The following is a 22,326-nucleotide window of genomic DNA, read 5'->3' on the forward strand; positions in this document are numbered from 1 at the left end:
GATGTATATTGTGATTGTAGTAGATCAGGTATTCTTGTAAACAAAATAATATTTTTGGTTTGTTTATTTTTAATTTTGCAGGAAAAAGTCGTGAAGTTTCCCACATTCGGAAAAGAACGAAGAAGTGTCAAGGATCTAAGAAAATTAATGTTGCTTGTACTAGTCAGATCAAACTTATAAAGAATGAAACTAATTCTAGAGTAAAGGCAATCTTTGATAAGACACATTATGGTCATAGCGTTGATATTCAACATTTGTCAATACCAAAGGTAGAAAGAGCCAACATCGCACAAAAGTTAAATAGTGATGTAAGTGTAACAAGGTAAACTATTTTATTAAATTATTATGTATATGAAGTTAATTGCATACACTATTTTTTAGAATTTACAAGCATAGAATCTTTACAAACAACATTCAAAATTTCAACAATTAATTAAAATAATCAGTTTTAACTTCACATTTATTTCTTAAAAAATATAACTGTGTGAATGTTGTCTCCTATATTAACAAATAATTAGCATCAGACGATTAAAAATATCTTAATTATAAGCAACTTATTCGCTAAATATGCGAGTAAGTTTATTGGTTTACCACTGATATCAGAAACTTCAATCCTAAATTTTGAAATTCGCGCTATTCTTTTTCTAGCCAACTTGGCAACGTTGGATTCGTATGCTACATTTAGCCGCTCCTGAAATTTTGACTTGGATCATAGTATAAAAAAGAAATTGTGGTTTGAATTGAATTTGTGGTTAAACTGTGCTTGGATCTAGGGATCCCATCATGGTACAATGAACAATGAATACACAGGATCCCATCTTAAATTTTTACCAGAGATTTTACCTTTACCATGCGATCTGCGCGATGCTCCATTACGCATATTATGATTTTAAAATTTTGGCTTGTGATTTCAAGAAATAATAAATTGACAATTTATTTGAAAACTAGATTTAAGCTAGATATTTAATTAAATAATTATAATCTTTCACTTATTTAGACTTATCGAAATTATGATTAAAATGATGACTAGCAAATCTCATAAATAAAAAACTTACAACTAATTCTTAATTTAAAAGAAAATTTTATCCTTCATATCATTCATAATATATTATCTTAATTTCCAAAATTCTTTCTTTCCTCTTTCAAAAAGCCTATTTCTTGTTTTATTTGACAAACATTGAGTACTTCTACTGGTTTTTTGTATGTTTCTTTACATTTTATTCCCACTACTAAATAGCAAAATCTTTTACAATGAAACTTTTTTAAACTTCTTTTTTAATTTAAATATTATGTTTATATGGGATTAAGCCACAATTTATTGGTTGTAATAAAAATCACTTTAACTAACCAAAGTTTGACGTTTTGAGATCGTTCTCAAAATATTTATAGAAATTTTGAACAACCTAAGAAAACGGCCAAGGATGGACCAAGGTTATTTTTATTGGTTATAATTATGATGAGCATTGATCTCCTTTTTTAATCGGTAAAAGATACAGGTTAGGTTAGGAGAAACAAAAATGTCAAAGTCTTAAAATCATCTGCGCAATGGTGCATAGCGCATCTCGCCTGGTAAAGGTGAAAATTTAAGGTGGGACCCCTATTGGGACCCCTAGATCCTTGTGAAATTTTGTAGTTGGCAATGTTGCCATGTCCTTATAATAACTTGCGAAACAGCATACGATATAATATTAATTAATTTAATTAAACATGGAAAACAAAAAAATGGTAAAATAACGAGAAAAATAATATATAAATCACTATAAATACTAAAATTAGAAAGTGAATAATAAGTCTGCTGTAATGATTTAATTATATTTTTACTTTGTTATTATCTTGCAATCTGGCAACTAAAATTCATCCGTTAATCTACCAAAGCACCCAAAAGGCACCGAACACCATTGTTCGGTGCCAAAGGGCAATTACAAATTTTTTTCTTATAACTAACTGCAACTAATATCGAAAGAAACAAATATTCATTCGTTCGTGTTTTATATAAATTAAAAAATACCAGATTCCAAAAAATATTATAGTAAAAATGTACTTTTTCAAAGCATAGTTGAGTCAAAATTCGAAAACCCAGCAAGTTTTAAAAATTTTTGCCGCTTGTCATCAAATGCTTTTGACGAGTCTTTTGAGATCACAATTGCGTGAATGTCTAGCATAATGATATAAGAATAAGGCGCGATATTTAAATATGTTGGTATTACCGGTATTACATGAAGTGATATCTATTTACCGAAAATCATATGGTTTTATCGTGCGGAATAGGTACCGTCCTTTGAACTTGACCAGTCAAGTTCGCTATCCCCGTCGACAAAGGGCCTTTGCGTTGAACGTTTTATTGAACTGCAGTGCATTTTAACTTCCTCTAGGGATGTCAACCACTGCTTGTTCCAGTTGACCATGAAATTGACAATGAAATCTATTTGAGCCTGATCTAGATAAGCATCAGGATAAAGACATTTTAAATACTTTTGCTACGTCGTTGTATCATCTAGTCTGTTCATTAGCTTTTAAGTTTTTGGAGACAATATAACTTACTGTTACTATGAAAGGGTTCGATATCGCCTTAATACAAGAGCTCCACCTACACCAGAGCCAAATAATAGGTCCATTGGCTGTATTCCCGGGGATTTGTATAATAGTTAATAGAATATGTACAATATGTACAATACGACTAATAACAAACAACGGTTTAAAGACAACAAAATTCTAAGGCGACTCATTCTCTTTAAATTTTTATTTTTAAATGGGCGCCCGGTCGAGATGAAAACTTCCCCACTCCGTCTGTGCGGCGTGAGTACTTCAGAGCTCCTACTTATTTCCAGAGCTTTCCAGAGTGACTCTGCTTACAGAGAATAACCGAACACAGAGGACCGACACAACGGTCCAAAAGCGTGTACCATTTTTGTATACGCATGCCCGATTCTGGTTGTTTAACTGTCAAAAACACGTGCTTATTCTTTAATTCTGGTTGTTTTCGATAGTCCGTAGGCGTCTATGGTAAATACTCAACACAACAAGTGCATTTGACCATTTATATAATTTATTTATAGTTAAAAGTTTATAGTTATAGTTTATAGTTACAGTTAAAATAGTTATAGTTAAATATATAAGTTTATAGTTTATAGTTAAAAGTTTAATTTATATTTAAAATGTCTGGATATATTGGTGCGATTCGCGGATGTTCATCTGTGACAGGAAAAGGAATAAGTTTATTTAGATTTCCTAAGAATAATAACAGGTAATTACTATTGCTTTGTAATTATTATTAGTTATTACATAATAGTAGTGGTTTGACTTTCGAACAGTAAGTCGACGCCGACGTGTCTGTCCGAGCTATAAAAAATAAACTTTGGTCTGCCAAGGGATAGTTCAAAATGAAAACATTAAATTTGGTTTCAGTGCTATTTCTTTTATTGAAAGACGCAAGTCTCAAAAGGTTCAGGTCAAAAAATCAACAGATGGTGGCCGGGCTCGAAGACAACAATACGAATATAGTATTTTAGGAAATAAAGATATATAGAGGGTTTTATACACGAGAATATTTGATTTAATAGCGTAGGCGCAAAATTTCGGGACAATGCTTTTTAAATGCATTCATTTTTTTCGAATCCTGAAAAAACTAATAAGTATTTTTGAAAAATTTAAACGCAGAATGAAAGAATACATTATTACTGAGGGCCGGAAGTCCCTGAAAACTTCTATAATATTTATTTTAATAAGTTACAGGGGTGAAAAAAAAAGAGAAAATTTAGTGTGATTTTTAATTTCAAATATCTCATTCAAAAAAACTTTTTGTTTATTCTAAGGGACTTTCGACCCTCGGTAATGATGTAATCTTTCATTGTGCGTTTAAATTTTTCAAAAATATTTGTTAGTTTTCTCAGGATTTGAAAAAAATGCTCAAACTTAAAATTGTTGGAAACATAATTAGACCGATAATTGGTAAAATCTTACAATTACAACAGAACAAGACTTCAAAATTGTAAAAACGTGGTTGCAAATAAACAAACTTACATTAAATTATGAAAAAACTAAATACTCATCTACTTTTTGCTATATACAAAAGTTGTCTGCCAATTTTTAATTCGTTAACAAAGATCAAATATATGAATCGGAGTAGATAAAATATTTAGGAGTTTGAAATGGGAATTACAAATAAAAAATATTAAAACTTTATTTGTTGTATATCTCAATATTTAGTGGCATTTTTGTGACTTAGTCAGGAGAAAACTGTAAATTTATTAAGATTAGATATTGACAAATGTTAAATATTTCACCACTTACAATATACTTAGAATATACTAATACTCTTATAGTTGTAAGTAATAAAGTATTATTTATAAATACAGAAAAAGTTCTTTGTTTAAAATTTGTTGTGTTAAAAATTTTTAGTGCCAAAGTGTGGATAGAAGCTTGCAGACGAGAAGATTTGTTATTCAAAATGGATCCACTTTATAATAATTATAGGATTTGTGAACACCCATTCCAAAAAAGGAACGCGCCACAAGACATACCTCTGGGGTGGTGTGGAAACAGTCTTAAAATTTGTTTTAAAAAAATTTCATTGTGTAACTCTTTAAAGACGGATCACGTCAAAACACGTTTTAGCGCAACTTCCGCGACAGCCGGGTGCCGGGTGGCATCAGTAAATTACCTTTTGTAAATCAAAAATAATTACACCATTAAGAATGTCAACAAAAGCCGGCCCTGCATGTAACTATTTTTTCAGTGCAAAATTTCATATTTATTGAAAGTCAACATAAATGCTCAGAATTTATATTGTGTGATATGCCCACTGACTATTAATTTTCTGGTTGTTAGCTGTCATTGGCGGCTTGGTCACGTAACTTCAAAGGAGTGTCGCTTCTCTGTGTTCGGTTTGTGTTCGGTTATTCTCTTCTGCCGCTTATTTCAAAGCTGGCTGTTACAGACACATTAGGTTTAAGATAAAATAAATATTTTCCACATCTTGATTGTATATTTTACACAAGAACAAATATCTTAAGAATATGTAGAAATACTGGCAACAAAAAAACAATAAATATTCAACAATTCTGTATATATAAATATACATAAAAATAATAATTTATAACATTTTATGATTTAATTAATTTATAACAAAAATGAAATCAGCTATCCACTTATAGTCATACTGATACACAGCTTATGATCTCTTCTATCGGCCCATCCGCCGTTACCCTTTCGAAGTTTCGTTGTTTTCAGTGTTGTGGTATACTTTAGTTTTAAATAATCTGGGTAGAAATGTTTCTTAGCATTTCTGATGACCTGTTGAACTTTTGATAGCATTGCCGTAGCCTGACAGTCTTTCTTCTTGTGATGGACACCACTGAAATACACATAAGTATCTTAAAAGAATTCATTTTATTAAATAGTGAAAGTCTAATTATACTTTAGTATATTATAATGTTGTGTAGTGCTACGACAGTAGTAGCACAACTCAAAAACTGGTAAGTTTAGACAATAAGTGATAAAAGTTTGGTTAAAAAAAAAAAAAAAAGTTTGGTTGTCATCAAGTTTATTAAATGTATTTTATTTCTAGTACCTATTCAATTTACTATTTTCCTTTGGAATAAACTACAATTTTACTTTAAAATAAGCTTATTTCAAGTAAAATTGTGGCTTATTCCCAATAAAAATAGTAACTTGCATTAAGATGCCACAAGAAAATAGCTTTAGGATTTAGGATTTAGGGCAGAACATGTTGCCAGAGTCAGAGATGGAAGATGACCTAGACACGATGTTTATCGTAATCGACGACGTCCTCCAACAAGGTGATCAGACAACAAGCGCATACCACACAACTGGATTCAGGGTACAACTGTACTCAAGATAGAATGCAATGCAATTATTTACGGGAGGCCTATGTTCAGCAGTGGACTCAAAACGGCTGATGATAATGACACCGCCGACATAAAATTAATTTGAAGTGATTTTATAAATTTTTATTTTTTTTTTGATTGCTGACTTACATTTTACTAATTACTTGAAAAAAGTCGTTTCAATAAGCGTTTGTCAAAAAAGGGTCCCTTACCAAAGTTTATGAAAACGATTAGCAGCTAAGTTCTTGTTTCTGTGATTTTGTGCGTCCATTACAAATTGTTTGTGTAGTGTTAGTGTATTGCAATTAACATAAATTCTGTTATTGCATCTTTAGATGACTGAAGTCAGCATGAAACGTTGGTGTAAGTCTCTCGAGTGTGCTACGAGTATGGCGGCGGTACGAAGCGATTGGTCTTTTTCTTGAACCTTCCTATTGCGCGCGTATGTAATACATACGGACACCTACACAGTCCGACCCTATAGTAATTGTTTCAAATCAGGTTTATATTTACCATTCGCCGATATGAAAAACCCTGGGGGCACGAGCTACCATTGCATGTAGTTTATCTTTCAAACACTTTTGAGATACATGTTGTAACGACCAATCCCAATTGTAGTCGTCATATTTACAAAAATGTGATGCACAATTCACAATCAGCATCCAAGTTGATCTGTTCAAAGCCATTCCCATGTTATGTTTACTACTAATCCATGGTGATATTTCTACCTATAAGAAAAATATAACAAAATTTATCTGAAAACGTTGTGGAAAACGGAAAACGAACGGTACGAAAATATTTTAATAATAGGTATAGCTATTTTCAAATGCAGTGGCGAGAACTTCTCGGAACAATAATGCCTAACCTAGCAAAGCAGTGGCGTTTCAACAAATGCTTATGGTATCTAAGAATAAAACACTGAAAACTTTTCAGTTTTCTGCACATCCGCAACATTTATTACACACTCGAAAAAGGAACTCTGCCGAAACATTTGCAGTGAAAATAAATTGTAATCAATTTTGTGGAAGTGTAGAAAATAAAAGTTTTCATTGTTTTGCATTAGGCTTTCATGGCCATCGTCTAACTTGTTAAACTGTTTGTTCGGGTTGTAATACGAAGGTCATATTTATATTTTCTACTCGCCTCCCCTCCACTGGTTTTGGCGTGAGAGGGCGTGTCGTCGTTTGCAGCTTGTCTTTTTTCGTGATTTGCGGGAAGGGTGTTTGTGGATTTTAATATCGGTATCCATGTTTTGTTAATTCTTAGTCCTTCTTCTATCCGATTAAAATTATTTGGATGATTATATATTTCCACCGCTTCCCGATATAACCGTGGGTAGTACTGTGATGTTTTATCCAGCATCTGCGTTTCTTCAAACAGTATCCGATGTTCTCCGCTTCGAAAAACGTGTTCGGCAACATCAGATTTGTCGATATAGGATGAACTTACTTCTAATTCGACTAATCATCTATCTAATATATCAAATATTTACGATTTACAACAAGATAGATAAAATGTATTAAACAATAATATTAGATTATATCTAGCGATACCAAGCAGCTACCATTAACAACCAAGATCTGAAAATAATTAGAAGTCTCTACTGGAATCAGACAGCAAATCTCAGAGTTGAAGGTGAACACACTGACTATCTGAAAATCATGCGTGGAGTGAGGCAAGGCTGTATTTTGTCTCCTCTAATCTTCAATCTGTACTCTGAAACAATATTTATCAAAGCTTTGCACGAAACTGAAAAAGGTATTCTACTAAATGGTTACCGGCTATACAACATCAGATATGCAGATGACACCATAGTATTTGCGGACAACTCAGAAGAAATACAAGTTCTTATTAACAAAATCACGTATTACAGTCAACAATATGGACTCAATATAAACGTTAAGAAGACAAAGCTTATGATAATTAGCAAGAAAAGAATAACAGAAGGTCAACTCTACGTCAACCAATCCCCTGTGAAAAGAGTGACGCACTACAACTACCTCGGCACCATAATAAATGAAGAATGGACCAACAACCAAGAGATTAGAGCACGCATCGGAAAAGCTAGATCCACCTTCAATAGGATGGGGGCCTTCTTCAAGAGTCACAACCTCTCTCTTGATACAAAAGTAAGAATGCTGCGATGCTACGTCTTCTCTGTCCTTTTTTATGGTGTTGAATCGTGGAGCTTGAACGAAGATATGTGCAGAAAACTGGAAGCATTTGAGATGTGGCTATATCAGAGAATGCTTAAGATCCCGTGGACTGACCGAGTCACAAATAAGGAGGTCCTCAGAAGAATGAATAAGAACCGAGGGGTACTGACCACCATCAAATCTCGAAAGTTACAGTTCTTCGGACATATGCGAAATGAATCCAGATATGCTCTCCTTCAAGCCATCCTGCAAGGAAAAATATTTGGAAAACGAGGTCCAGGAAGAAGAAGAACATCTTGGTTAAAGAACCTCAGAATCTGGTTCAATACAACATCTGTGCAGCTTTTCCGCACTGCTGCAGATAAGATAAAGATTGCCATGATGATCGCCAACATTCGTAACGGATAGGCACATCAAGAAGAAGAATATCTAGCGACATTTTTCCAGCTTTGCCATCTGGCTCAAACAAAAGCAACAACATATTCTTATATGATAACCTAGAAAATAAAAATAATAACGAATATAATATATCAGATGAAACAATAAAGAAAAAAACAAACCAAAATCTCTCCCAATTTTTATCGCTAGAGTACAAAACATAAAACCGCTAACTAAGCTATTAAACAATATACCTAGCTATAGTCCGTTCGCTATTCCCAGTCCGAACTATCTAGTGAATTTAGTAATTATTTTTTGCGAAGTTAGTTACTTTTTGACAGACTAGAAGTGGCTAGAAATTACTATACAACCAAGCACACGTACTTAGAGCTAATATTAATAGTAAACAAACTAAATAGTATATAAAATAGAACTTTACGAATTACCGACAACCAATATTTATTTATTTGCACCATATAATAAAAAGTTATGTTAAATTATAACAACTAAAATATATCTTTTAAATATATACTACCCAAAATTTTATGGGTTTATTATACACTACTCAAAAGTCCGAATAGCTATGATGATTGCCGACCTCCGCCGCGGAGATGGCACTTGAAGAAGAAGATTATACACTTCCACTATTTATAATAATTCTTCTTTTTTCAATGAAAGAAGTCTATAATAAAAGTTTATTGAAGCTGTTAATACTGTGAGCTAGGAACTTTTGTGTTGTAGGTTTCCAGCTATGAATCTGTCAAAATATGCCCGCGTTGAGCGAATGGACCTCAAAGACCTGCATCAAATCAAAGCACTAGAAAAAGACTAAGTAAAAGTACAGCCTAAATCGAGAGAAGCTTATACTATAATCATCAAAGCACTTATCGACAAAAAAAAACAGAATTCCATACCTGTCAGCCAGCAAACTGTCAAACAGCCACCTGTCAAATCAAGATAAACATTTCCAAGTTGTTTTAAAGAATATTTATCACTCAACAGATATAGAAGACATTAAAAAAAAACTTTAATCAACTAGGCCATAAAGTCGTAAATGTTTGGAACATTAAGCAAAACAAAAACAAACAAACCACTACCTCTATTTTTTGTAGACTTAACACAGAAGAAAAACAACAAAGATATCTAGAAAACAAAGACACATGCCCATTTGAAGCCTTACATGCAAGACACAGTGTACCACAGTTCAGCAGATGCCAGATGTATGGGCATACAACGAATTTTTGTCAGATTGTCCAAAGATGTGTAAAATGCGATGAATCTCATTATACCGCAAATTGCAACAGGAAGGTGAAAAGTGTGTAATCTGTAGATAAAACAGCCAACAAAACGTCTCAAATGCACAAGTTCAACAACAACCTGTAAGCACGATTATCACACCAACCAAACCTGACATACCAAATAAATCCCCGAACTCAAAAATATGATGCGAGAACTCATAACACAGATGTGTACAATAATGAATATAATCACAACGCTTGTCACAAAGATAGTCTAATCAACATGCTCATGAATTACATCATTATCAATAATAGCATCGATGTTATGCTATTGTAGGAGACACTAAATTAACTAAATATAGTAGCTACTTTACTAACCATCCAGATGGACGGTTATGGTGGACCTGCTGTCATCGTGAAAAACAACTTGCAGAATTATGAACTACAGAGCTATAAAAAGGACCACATACAGGCCACAAGTATCGCAGTAGAAGATAAAACAGGAACGATTAACTTATCAGCAGTTTACTGCCCACCCAAATTTAATAACAAGAAGGCGATGGGTATTCTGTTCTCGTGTCCAGTATAGGACAGTCATCCCGGCATTTCAGTATTGTATAATCGAATCGCATATATGGCACTTCTCTCGCCAACATCAAAGTGTAATTTCAATCATTTCGCAAATTGTACGCGTATTGTATTTTTGTAATAGTGCGACAAAAAATAAAGTGCTTTTAAATTCATCAAACATTTCTTATTACCACTGCGACTTAGAATTTGTTTCGACGAAGGATTATTTAATCCAAGTCTTCATACTTGGCTCTCTACTTATATTGTAGAAAGGAAACAGTTCACAACATAAAGTAGTGGAAAGAAAATACATAAATGGTTAGAACATTGGTTAGGGAAAAGACAGTTAAAACAGTTTTATAAAGTACATACCTTTTTTGAATCGGCATAGTAGTTGTATGTTTTCAAGTAAGTTCCCAAAGACAATATATTACAATGTTTACAAGATTCTTTGTATGTCCGTTCCATCAATCGCAACAAATGGATAAAGTCTTCAGCAACATAGTGATCTTCTTCGAGTAAAACTACCAGACCGGTGTGATTTCTGGTAATCTCCAGGTCACTAAATACCCTATTTGCTTTCCACCACCAGTGGTGTTTTGTTTGAGTAAATTTTGCTTCTCTATAATGCCCATAAACGTCTGGGTACAGTGCATTATTACATTTTTTTCTTAAAGCTCTATAAATGTTAGTAAAAGGTTAGTAAAAGCATTAACACTTTGGATTTATATAGGTATGATTATATCAAGAAAACTGAGATCTAATGTTTAGATATGAGAAGAAAAATGAAACGAAAAAGGAAGAAGTTTTGAAGAAGATGCCCAATATTTCTTCATTTTTTCATTAATCGGATTCCCAAAGTGATTTAGATTGCAATGGTATCTACTAGTGTAACAATCCGCATCCAGTGTCGTCTGCAACTTATTGGAGGGCTTGGTTACATTACAGTAAAGTAAAAGGGTCCCTATGTTAAAACAAAAAGAGGATTATTTTATTATAACCACCTTATAACTTTTTAGCATTTTATTTTATTCGTAGATTCTTCTGTGCCGCATAGTATGTCAGTCTGTCCAAAAATTGAAGATCACACCGAAAATACAAATAAGAGTAAAGAATTTTAATATCTATTCGTCAGATCGAGGAAATTTTGGTAGCAGCCTCATCTAACACGAAAAAAAATTATTTTTAAATTGGGCCCATTTAAACGACAAATATCGTTTCCAAAGTATACACAAACAGAGTGAGTTTTTCCAATTTATTATTATTCCTACTTAAATAAGGCTGGTATAAAAATTTTGAGGTCATGGCTGTGTTATTCTAATATTTTGAACAAACACTTACAGGTCTTTTTTAATATTCCTAGGACAGTCTCCGGGATCCTCTCCTGGAAATTCGTATGGGTGAGTCTGTATGGAGTAGGGATAAAATATTTGTATGACTTTGCAAAAATCAATGCTTCTGATTAGATTGTTCATTTCCTCGTCATAGTAATCATGAGAGAAAATAAGAAGGGTCTGAGAAATACCAGGTGCTTGTGCTAAGCTGACAATTAAATGGCGCAAGTAAGTGATTCTGTCGTGAATTTGAACTAGTATGACAATGGAGTCGTTTTGAAGCGGTTCAAATATATTTTCATTGTAAACGACTTGTTGTCTGTTGTATTGTGCTATATTTCGTTTAATCTCAGATATATTTAGGACGTCTGTAGAAATAAATTTCGAGAAACTCCCGTTAGCGAAAGTAATAGTAGAAAGCTTTTTTGCTCTGGGTGATAGAAATTTGTGAAAAACAGCTGGAACCATACTCAGAATAGTCACGTTACTATCATTTAGTTCTGAGTGTTGAGGAGATGAACCAGCGAAGCTCAGGAACGTCATCTGGATCCATATGAATACCAAGATGAAGATTAATAGGCAAGCGCGGATCCATGCTGTACCACTGCGACGCCATATTAGGCTAGTCCCACTGCTCATTGTACGGCATAGCCACCAGACCTACATCAAACAGTCCATTGAAAAGTTAAATTTAGGTTGCATTTTTAAGAGGACGCAATTTTGATTTTTTTTTTAATGTTAGGGGGTAAGAATAAGCTTAAGTTCAAGTTTGTGAGGTCGCCACTTTTATCTCCCGGTCGTCATCTTGAAAAAAAAAAGGTGCAAACAGTTTTGGTACCGTATCTGGTAAATTAGAAAGTCTACAGAAAATTTTATCCCACATTATTTCTAGCAAACTAAATTGTCTACAACTTTATTTCTATTACTTTTAATCGTAAAATGGAAAATAAAATAGTTATAAACAAAAATAACTAAAAATTTTTGAACAAATTCTTTTGGGCCTTAAAACTTTTTCTTGTCATTTTACAATAAAATGACATCAGAGCAATATTACAGGGGGTTTCTCAAAGAATAATTGTCACTACAAATGTGTTTAATTTTATTAATTTCTCTGGATTTTACAGCGCTCCAAAGTTTACCGGCTTCTTGAATACTCGCCATCTTGTAATAAGAGATGCAAAGGGTTTTCTCACAGTATCTCGTAAACTAGCAATCCTACAGAAAATTGTATTAGACATTATTTGTAGAAAATTAAATTGTCTACAACTCTATTTGTATTACTTTTTATGGTAAAATGGAAAATAAAAGTTATTAACAAAAATAAGTAAACATTTCTGAACAAATAACTTTTTTTATGGCCATTTCAATACGATAAAAACGAATCATTAGGCTTAAATTTCTATTATATATTTTTTTATTCATATAATTTATCGTTGTGTTGAATCATCTTTATTTCCACCATATAAAGAGAAGAAAAACGCTCGCCAACGACAGTGAGCAAAGATGGCTCGGCTTTCTCACTGAGAAATAATGCTGTTCCGCTAGCTAACTTAGGATGTTCCTGTAAAATTTTGATGAATTTAAATTTTCCGAACTTGTAAACTGCTAATGTTGTGTCGCACCCTGAAAAAGTATACAGAAACAGCAAATTCTCTGCAATGTCTTCGCCATATATAAATCTTGAAGGACAGTTTAATTGATGCGACTTACACCTTTTTGAAGATTTAAAAAATTTGACACTTTGGACACACAACATTGGACTGCTTCCTTTATGATACCGTGAGCAAGTCAAGAATGTTAATGTCCTCTACTACGATAATCACATAATCATACGATTGGAATGTAGCAAGGGCAGAACGAATGATCTGCATCAGATTCAGCCTGGTCGACACTAAAACTCACTTCTGATAGAGCAATTTGGAAAGATCTATCAAGTTTGTTTTGTTCTGTTTATTACCAAGGAATTTATCTTGGGATAATGTTGGTACAGTGCTCTTATTAAACTTTATCTCTGTCGATTGGGACTTTCTCGTGCGACGCAAGCGCACGACGTTGGGTAAATTTTGTGGTGGCGGAAAATGTCGATAATAAATTAATAATAACAGAAGTGTTAAGGAAATGATAATTGATTTAAAATGATATGAATAAAAAAATATATACTTACTGGAAAAATAAGTCTAATGGTTCGGCTTTATCGTATTCTTACGAGTAATCAAAAACCCGGCCAACTTTGGAGCGCTGTAAAATCCAGAGAAATCAATTAAATTAAACAAATTTTTAAATTTATTTTTTGAAAAACCCTCTTTATTATTGCTCTGGTGTCACTTTATTGTAAAATTACCAAAAAAAAGTTATATGGCCCAAAAGAAAATTTGTTCCATAATTTTTAGTTACTGTAGACAATTTAATTTACTACAAATAATATATAATTTTCTGTAGGGTTGCTAGTTTACGAGATACAGCGCGAAAACTCTTTGCACCCTTTTTTGCAACATGGCGGCCAGGGACAAGGATGATGACCCTACAGACATGAACTTAAGGTGCAAACCCTCCCAATAGGTACATAAAAAAATAAAATTGCGTCCTCTACGGTAAGGCCTGAAAAATGTAACATTTCAATGAACTAAAAATACAAAACTTACTTTTGTTGTTTAAACTCTTTCTCTTATTATTGCAATTTAAACGTATAATATTTATAATTTATACGAGGTTGTTTTAAAGTTGGGATGTGACTAGTTATTAGATGATTTTACATTAAAAAATGCGTAAAACTTGACATTAGTGAACTCTCAATCAAAAGCGACAAAATGATAATTTTGACACATTCAGTTACAGTTACATCATTTTAAAGAGGTTCTGAAACTGTTTTCTTGCGGAATGTGTACGACAGTGACGGTTGGTTTGCATCAAGATTATACTGAGTCCCTACCTGTTTAATCTTGTTATGGATGTACTAACAGAGAAAGTAAGGAAGGGTGCTCCTTGGCTGGTGCTCTTTGCTGATGATATCGTGTTAGTAGAGGAGAGCAAAGAAATGTTGGAGAATGGCTATTGAAGAAGGAAGACTTACGGTTAGTAGGTCGAAAACAGATTATATGTGGTTGGGAGGAAAAGAAATGGTTGGTGATATAGAATTTCTTAGAGAAAAACTAGGACGAGTAGGAGAATTTAAATATCTTGACTTCTACAATAATTGAAGACTGCAACAATTATAGAGGTATAAATCTACTGAACACCGCACTTAAGCTTACCACAAAAGTCCTAACCAACAAAATCAATAAACTAACAACTTTATCAGATGAACAACAAGGATTCAGATCCGGAAGATCCTGCGTAGACCTCGTATTTGTACTAAGACAAATCACAGAAAAGGCCATTGAGTACAATAATCCAGCATATCTATGTTTTATAGACCTGACAAAGGCTTTCGATTGCATCCAAGTCGAAGACGTCTTACACCTACTGTATAAAAGAAACATACCAATCAATATTATACAAACCATCGAAAACATCTACTTCCATAATCGAATACAGGCAAAGATAAATGGAAAATTAACACAGTGTATATCAGTACAAAGCGGAGTCAGACAGGGTGACTCGTTAAGCCCACTTTTATTTAATATAATAATGGACGAAATAATACAAGCAGTGAAAAAAAGACCTGACACATCTAAAACGAGACGACTGCTAGAAACAACAGAGATGAAAATACTCCGACGAATATCATGGAAAAGTCGGTTGGATATTGAGAGAAGCGAAAACATAAGAAGAGCATGCAATATAGAAGACATAAATGGATGGGTGATAAAACGGAAACTGGAGTGGAACACAGATAGGATAGTACGAATAGCACGAAATAGGTCACCAAATGGACGAAGAAGTATTGGCAGACCAAGAAAAAGATGGTGCGATAATTTAAACTATTTAGGAAGCTAATATTGAAGAAGAAACAAGAAGGAAGAAGAAGCTCCTACATAACGGAAAATGGGACACTAGATCGAGAAATTGCCCACAGGATACAGGGTAGATGGTTTAACCCGAATGAGCGGGGTACGATGTGATCGAAAGAGCTAAAAGGAAAAATAGTGTGATGAGACCTGCGTTTGTGTATGGCGGTGAAGTGTGCCCTGTAAAGAAGATTCAGGACAAGAAGATGGAGGTAGCTGAAATGAAAATGTTACGGTGGGTGGTGAGTAAGATTACGATAGGATCAGAAATTACTTGATTAAGGAAAGAACCGGGGTGACTAACGTATCAAAAAATATTCAAGAACAAAGACTGCAGTGATTTGGTCATGTCAGGCATAGAGATAAAAACTATGTGGGACGAAGGATAGAGCTCTTAGAAGTTAATGGAGGTAGAGGAAAGCCGAGGAGAAGATGGAACGATTGTGGCAGAAGACTCAAAAGCGAAAGGTTTGGGTGAAGAAGACCGATGGAGAGAAATTAACGGCGACGAAGAGTAAGGAACAACCCATGAAAAGGAAAAAGCTGAGGAAGAAGAAATAAATCAGACATTATTGTCATATCAATTTTATTAAAAAAAAAATAATTTAAGACAATATATAAAATATATTTCACTCTTGATAACAAAGATTGTTTTTATAAAACTAAATATTACAATTAAATATTATACATTTTGTCATCACAATAACATAAAATAATAACATCGAGAACTTTCTAAAAGCGAAATTAACAATACATTCAAATGTTATTTATCACAGCTGCCTAATTATGATTTACTCTGTTTTTAACCCTTTCACGAAGGGTAATGAGGTAGAAGAGTTTTATTGTTGTAAGACCAGACTATACAGTGTGTCCGTAAAGTATGGAATAAATTCGATATTTCCTAAAGAGCAGCCTTTAAAAAAAAATTCATTATACAAGCTGATTCCAAAAACGTAATACTGGGGAACTAACGGATATAATTTGAAAGATATGCGCTTAGAAAATAAATTTTTATTGGTTTCTTATATTAATAAATTATAATAATTAACTTGAAAGTAATCCAGTAATTAATACATGACTTTATCTTAAATGTTCGAATTGTAGCCCTTGTTGTATTTGACAGTAACCCAAACATTGTACAAATTCTTGTAGAACCTTGTTTATGGTCTCTTGAGAAATATTGTTTATTTCTTTACGAATTCTTGTTTTTAAGTCTTCAATATTTGCAGTTTTCGTTTTATAAACAACATTCTTCAAATGATCCCACATAAAATAATCCAAAGGATTGAGGTCTGGCGCCCTTGCTGGCCATTCAATATGTCCACGTCTTCCAATCCATCTGTTCGAAAAAATTTCGTTTAGGTACCTTCGAACATCTACAGCATGATGCGGAGGCGCACCATCCTGTTGAAACCATAAACTTTCATCAAAACCTTCAGGATTAATTCTACTGGGGAATAAATCAATTAAAGTAGATACCTCTTAAAAACTGAAGGTATTCTGGCTCGTTTAAATTACCTTCGAAAAAGTAGGGCCGATCATTCTATTTCTTACAGCGCCAGCCCATACGTTTACCTTTTGCGGTTATTGTGTATTATGTTCCTGCACCAAGTTGGAGTTTTCTTTTGTCCAGTATCTAAAATTTTGACGGTTGACCTGGCCCCTTTAATATGAATGTTGCCTCATCAGAAAAAATAATATTTTGAACCAAGAGAGCGTTTCGGTGGCAGTTATACATCATTGTGTCACAAAATTGTATTCTTTTATCTGGATCATTCTCGTTTAATTCCTGCATCCCGTGTATCTAAAGGGGTGCCATTTTTCAAGTTTTATTACTTTGAGTACCGTTGTTTTGCAAACATCGATATCATGATTAACCTTACGAACAGAAGTGTGCGCATCTTCTTCAAATGCAAGTAGAATATGTAATGTATCATAATTTACAAAGGGACGACCTGATTTGCGTGCATTTTCAACCGTACTAGTTTCTCGAAATTTCTTTTCAATCTTACTGTTGACTGCGTTATGGGCCTTTCTGGATATTTCTCATTAAGTAAATTACAAACTTCCATCTGAGTTCGCGATTTGTCTCCATACCCAATCATCATGAGTATTTCAATTCTTTGCTTTACACTCAAATTCATTTCTACTTCAAATTAATTCTAAGCAATACTATAGAGTACTCACGTATTAATACAATTATTGTACTACTTAATTGTTATTGAACTTTACTAAAAATAACTACACTTCACTAAAAACTAGTATTAGGCTACTTTTTTGCAATTGATAATAATTGATTTTCTAAGCGCATATCTTTCAAATTATATCCATTGGATCCCGAGTATTATACTTTTTTGAAATCAGCTCATTTTTATCGATCCACCGATCGTTGTTCGGTGCTAAAACTGTCACAAAATATAGGGTGTTACATTAAAAAAGGGCCGATGACGTCATTACCTTAATGTGTATAAACTTTTATAGTGAAATTTTGTTATAGAATGTAGAACATTAAACTTAAAAATCGACGTGTTTTAGATTTTTTTTAAAAGGCTTTCCATTAAGGAAATATCGAATTTATTCCATACTTTACGGACACATAATATTCATGACTAGAAGTACTTATAATCCAGTAAAATAAGGCAAAAAAGGGGGCAAACCTCGGAATGAAAGATAATAAGCTGAAAATTTGCATACGTCTTTATTTTGATGGTATAAAACTTACCTCAAAAGTCTCATATAATCACGTGTCCGCGACTTAAGATATTAAAGGTCAAAGGTCACGAAAATGAGTTTTCTGCAAATATCTCGTTTCCCTTACACTTTATGACATTTAAGGTGGGAAGAAAAATTGTAGAATGAACAATTCTCTTCAATTTTTGTCTCAAGTACTTTTATGTACCTTCAACCCTTCTTAAGATAGAGCCCAAAGAGTGGGGGACCGCTTACCTGTGTATACGGTAACGCGAAGTCAGCCAGTAGGATTCAATAAATAATAAGTTATATAGTTAATTATTCACTTAAAATACTATTATTATCATTAAATTTTTATTATTTATTATTTAATAAACTATATTTATAGATATTAATTATAAAATATATATTTTTTATATATACAATATTAAATAAAATACTTTTCGTCCATATTACTACGAATATTATATCTCGAAATACAAATCTCTTGTATGGCGGTTGCTGTTTCTGCGAAGCTGTAGCAGATGCTCCTTTGTTATATATGACCTAACCGGTTTTTTTTTAATATGACTTTCTACACACCGTGGCGAATGAGTTTGGGACTTTTATGTATATACGCACAATAGCGGTGGAGGGATATTTCACTTGATGATGAGAATGGTAGAGTAGAGCTATTTCTTTGCGTTAGTATTTCTTTACCGAAAAAAATTTATTTTATCGTTCAGTTGAAAACGACATCTTAGCATCGACATACGTATTTGTGGGCAGTGTAATGGACAATCATGTCTAAACGCTTCATCAACTTCAGATGATTTCAATGAAAAAAGTGAATATGCACCTGATATTCTTGAATATTTTTATTCTGATACTTTAATAAACGAGAATGATGATGATGAATCCGATATTGAGCAGTCAGAGGAAGAAGAAGCAGAACAAGAAGAAGAAGACGATGAAGAAGAAAATTAATCCAAAAATATTAACCATACATAATAAAAGAATATATATTATATTTGTAACTTTAATAAATCGATTATTGGATTAATAAATAAATATATAATTTAAAAAAAATAATACATATGATTTTTTCAGTATTTAATTAAATATAAAAATGATTATTGTTGAATTCTGCACTTGATCTTAATTTATCGTATATACAGCTGTTAAAAATATCATTAAAGTTCATTTGAAATATTTCATTTAATATTGTATGTTTGTTAAAAATAAAATAAATATTATATAAAAAATATATATTTTATAATTAATATCTATAAATATAGTTTATTAAATAATAAATAATAAAAATTTAATGATAATAATTATATTTTAAGTGAATAATTAACTATATAACTTATTATTTATTGAATCCTACTGGCTGACTTCGCGTTACCGTATACACAGGTAAGCGGTCCCCCACTCTTTGCGCTCTATCTTAAGAAGGGTTGAAGGTACATAAAAGTACTTGAGACAAAAATTGAAGAGAATTTTCCATTCTACAATTTTTCTTACCACCTTAAATGTCATAAAGTGTAAGGGAAACGAGATATTTGCAGAAAACTCATTTTCGTGACCTTTGACCTTAAATATCTTAAGTCGCGGACACGTGATTAAATGAGACTTTTGAGTTAAGTTTTATACCATCAAAATAAAGACGTATGCAAATTTTCAGCTTATTATCTTTCATTCCGAGGTTGCATCCTTATTTTACCGGACTATTATTTACATTAGGTTGTGGTGTCGTCCTATAATAAAATTCCTGCTTAAAAGAGTGCCAAGACACTCTAAATAATACCAATTGCCACTTTAGTACATCAAAAACCTAAATGTAAAACAATATTGGCAAAAATGGTTGTATGTACTTATACTTTAAAATGAAATCCATTACCTACAAAAAGAACTCAAACATCTATATAGGCTTGCACAAATACTTCTAAAAGAAGTTGGTTTAAAACGAATGCCACCTTTTATTTTATATTTTTGTACTTTGTATATCTACTTTAAATATAAATTATCCTTAGCCCAGTAGAATTTGTTTCAGAAAAAATTATTAAACATGTAGGTGAAAGAAATTTACGTTAAATAACATTATGCAAGAATACTATTTATTAAAAAAAATGTAACAAAATATGCAAAGCTATGAACAACGGGTTAATGACACATATATTTATTTTATACCAAAAATTTAGCAAAGTTTTAAGCATTATGGAGAACACCAGTGCAGTTTACCGTGCCTTTTACTATAGTAGAAACCCTCAATTTAGAAGAGTGATATCATAGTTTAAACGCCGAATATCCTCAAATTTAAATGTACACAGCGGCCCTCGAAAACTGCCTGTTTTCTCGATTGCAATTTGCGTTTCCTCATAAGAAATTACAGAATATATAAAGTAGTATATTTATTTGTGCTTCTCTATAGTAGACTTGACCAGAAGTTGTCGAACAGTGTAGCCAATTCTTGTTCACAAGTAGTAATTATGGTCATACAAAACCTGTATTCTTCCACGCAGCGATTATTAATGTCATAAAAATACAAAAAAACCTGATTTTTTCAATAGTAAAAATTAAGCACAAAATTGTAATGAAATAAATTTTATTTATATGTTCCGTTTTGTTACATATTTAAATTTATAAAATAAAAATCGATATTTTAAAACAATATTTTTCAATCGTTTGGCAACTTTGGAATTAGCGACGGAACCCCGTTTCAATTCAGATCCACAGAAACCCGTAAAACTAGTTTTTGTCGAGCGAGTGCCCATCAACAATAGTTCATTACATTGGCGTTTCTGAGGGTAGGGTATTTTATGCGATAAGTTTGTGTTATTGATAAAACGTGTTATTGATAATATGAGTGTTATAGTTTGTCGTTTTATAGTAAATTTTTAGTTATATTCTGTGATTATTTGGTTTGAGTTTTATTGGAGTTGGACGAAAAACCGAGTTGTTCCAAGAGAAGACTGCAAAATTCTGATGTTGATTCCAAAAATGAAATGCCGCAAAAGAGACGGAAAATGTTAACGTCCGAAGAGAAGGTAATAATACGAAACGTTTATGAAGGAATTGTCGGCAGAAAAATGGAATTAAATGTTAGCCAAGCGGTCGACATTTGTAGCAGTTTAACAAAAGTATCCGTTAGCTGTATTTATCGTGTACTTAAAAATACATCGGAAAATAAAAAGCAAGAAAAAGGTAAAACTAGAGGTAGGAAAAGCATTGTTTTGGATGACGAGACAAGGAATATTATACGTCGAAAAATTCATTCACTTTATTTTCGGAGTGAAATTCCAACACTAAAAAATATTTCTCAAGAGCTCCAAAACGATGACTCCTTACCCAAGATATCTCGTAGAGTCTTAACCAGGACCATGCGTGAAATGAACTTTCGATAAGTAAAACTCAACAGAAAAAGTATGCTATTAGAAAAAAATAAAATTATTGTGAGGAGAAGAAAATATTTAGAAGAAATACGCAAAATTCGCAGCACTGGACGCAAAATATGTTATTTGGATGAAACCTGGATTACCCAAGGTTGGAAAAGGTCATACAGTTGGAAAAGTTTGGCAAGATTTAAATGTCAAAAGTAAACGCGAAGCATTTATAGAAGGCTGATATACAGGATTAAAAGCTCCATCAGGAAAGGGACGGCGTTTAATCGTCACCCATATAGGAAGTGATACAGGGTTTCTTGATGATGGTTTTCCTCAATTTGAGTCGAAAAAAAAACAGGTGATTATTAAAGAAATTGAAAGGGAGGATTCAAGAATGGCTTACAGAAAAGGGGATTGCATACGAAGAATCAATGCTCAAAATTTAGCTACTTGACATTGCACGGTTAAGGAAAATTGAATATCTTAAATATGCTGTAGATGAAACTGCAAAAGATTATGGTGTCAAAGTTCTGCGTCTACCACCTTATCATTGCGAACTTAATCCCATTGAACTTATCTGGGAGCAAGTGAAAGGAGAAGTAGCACGCAATAACAAAACGTTCAAATTAAACGAAATTAAGAAACTTTTGATTCAAGCAATCCTCCATGTAACTCCAGAGAAATGGGCTAAATGTATAGGCCACATAATTAAAGAAGAACATCGTATGTGGGAACTTGACACTCATATCAAAGTTTTACTAGAGCCAATTATAATTACACCAGGTGGTGAAGATAATGACA

At 32.8% G+C, this 22,326-nt stretch overlaps 1 protein-coding gene across 1 annotated transcript; it reads right to left on the bottom strand.

The window, feature by feature from the left end:
• Positions 1-5,034: 5,034 nt before the first annotated feature.
• LOC140442849 (alpha-1,6-mannosyl-glycoprotein 2-beta-N-acetylglucosaminyltransferase-like) lies at positions 5,035-14,299 on the bottom strand. The gene is made up of 5 exons (XM_072533814.1): positions 14,165-14,299; positions 11,530-12,182; positions 10,561-10,867; positions 6,360-6,574; positions 5,035-5,353 (listed from the first exon to the last, which is right to left on the bottom strand). Exons 2-5 carry the CDS (start codon positions 12,159-12,161, stop codon positions 5,140-5,142), a joined length of 1,368 nt encoding a protein of 455 aa, XP_072389915.1. The 5' UTR covers positions 12,162-12,182; positions 14,165-14,299; the 3' UTR covers positions 5,035-5,139.
• Positions 14,300-22,326: the final 8,027 nt, after the last annotated feature.

The sequence above is a fragment of the Diabrotica undecimpunctata genome, chromosome 6 (genome assembly GCF_040954645.1).
Source record: "Diabrotica undecimpunctata isolate CICGRU chromosome 6, icDiaUnde3, whole genome shotgun sequence".
NCBI lineage: Eukaryota > Metazoa > Arthropoda > Insecta > Coleoptera > Chrysomelidae > Diabrotica > Diabrotica undecimpunctata.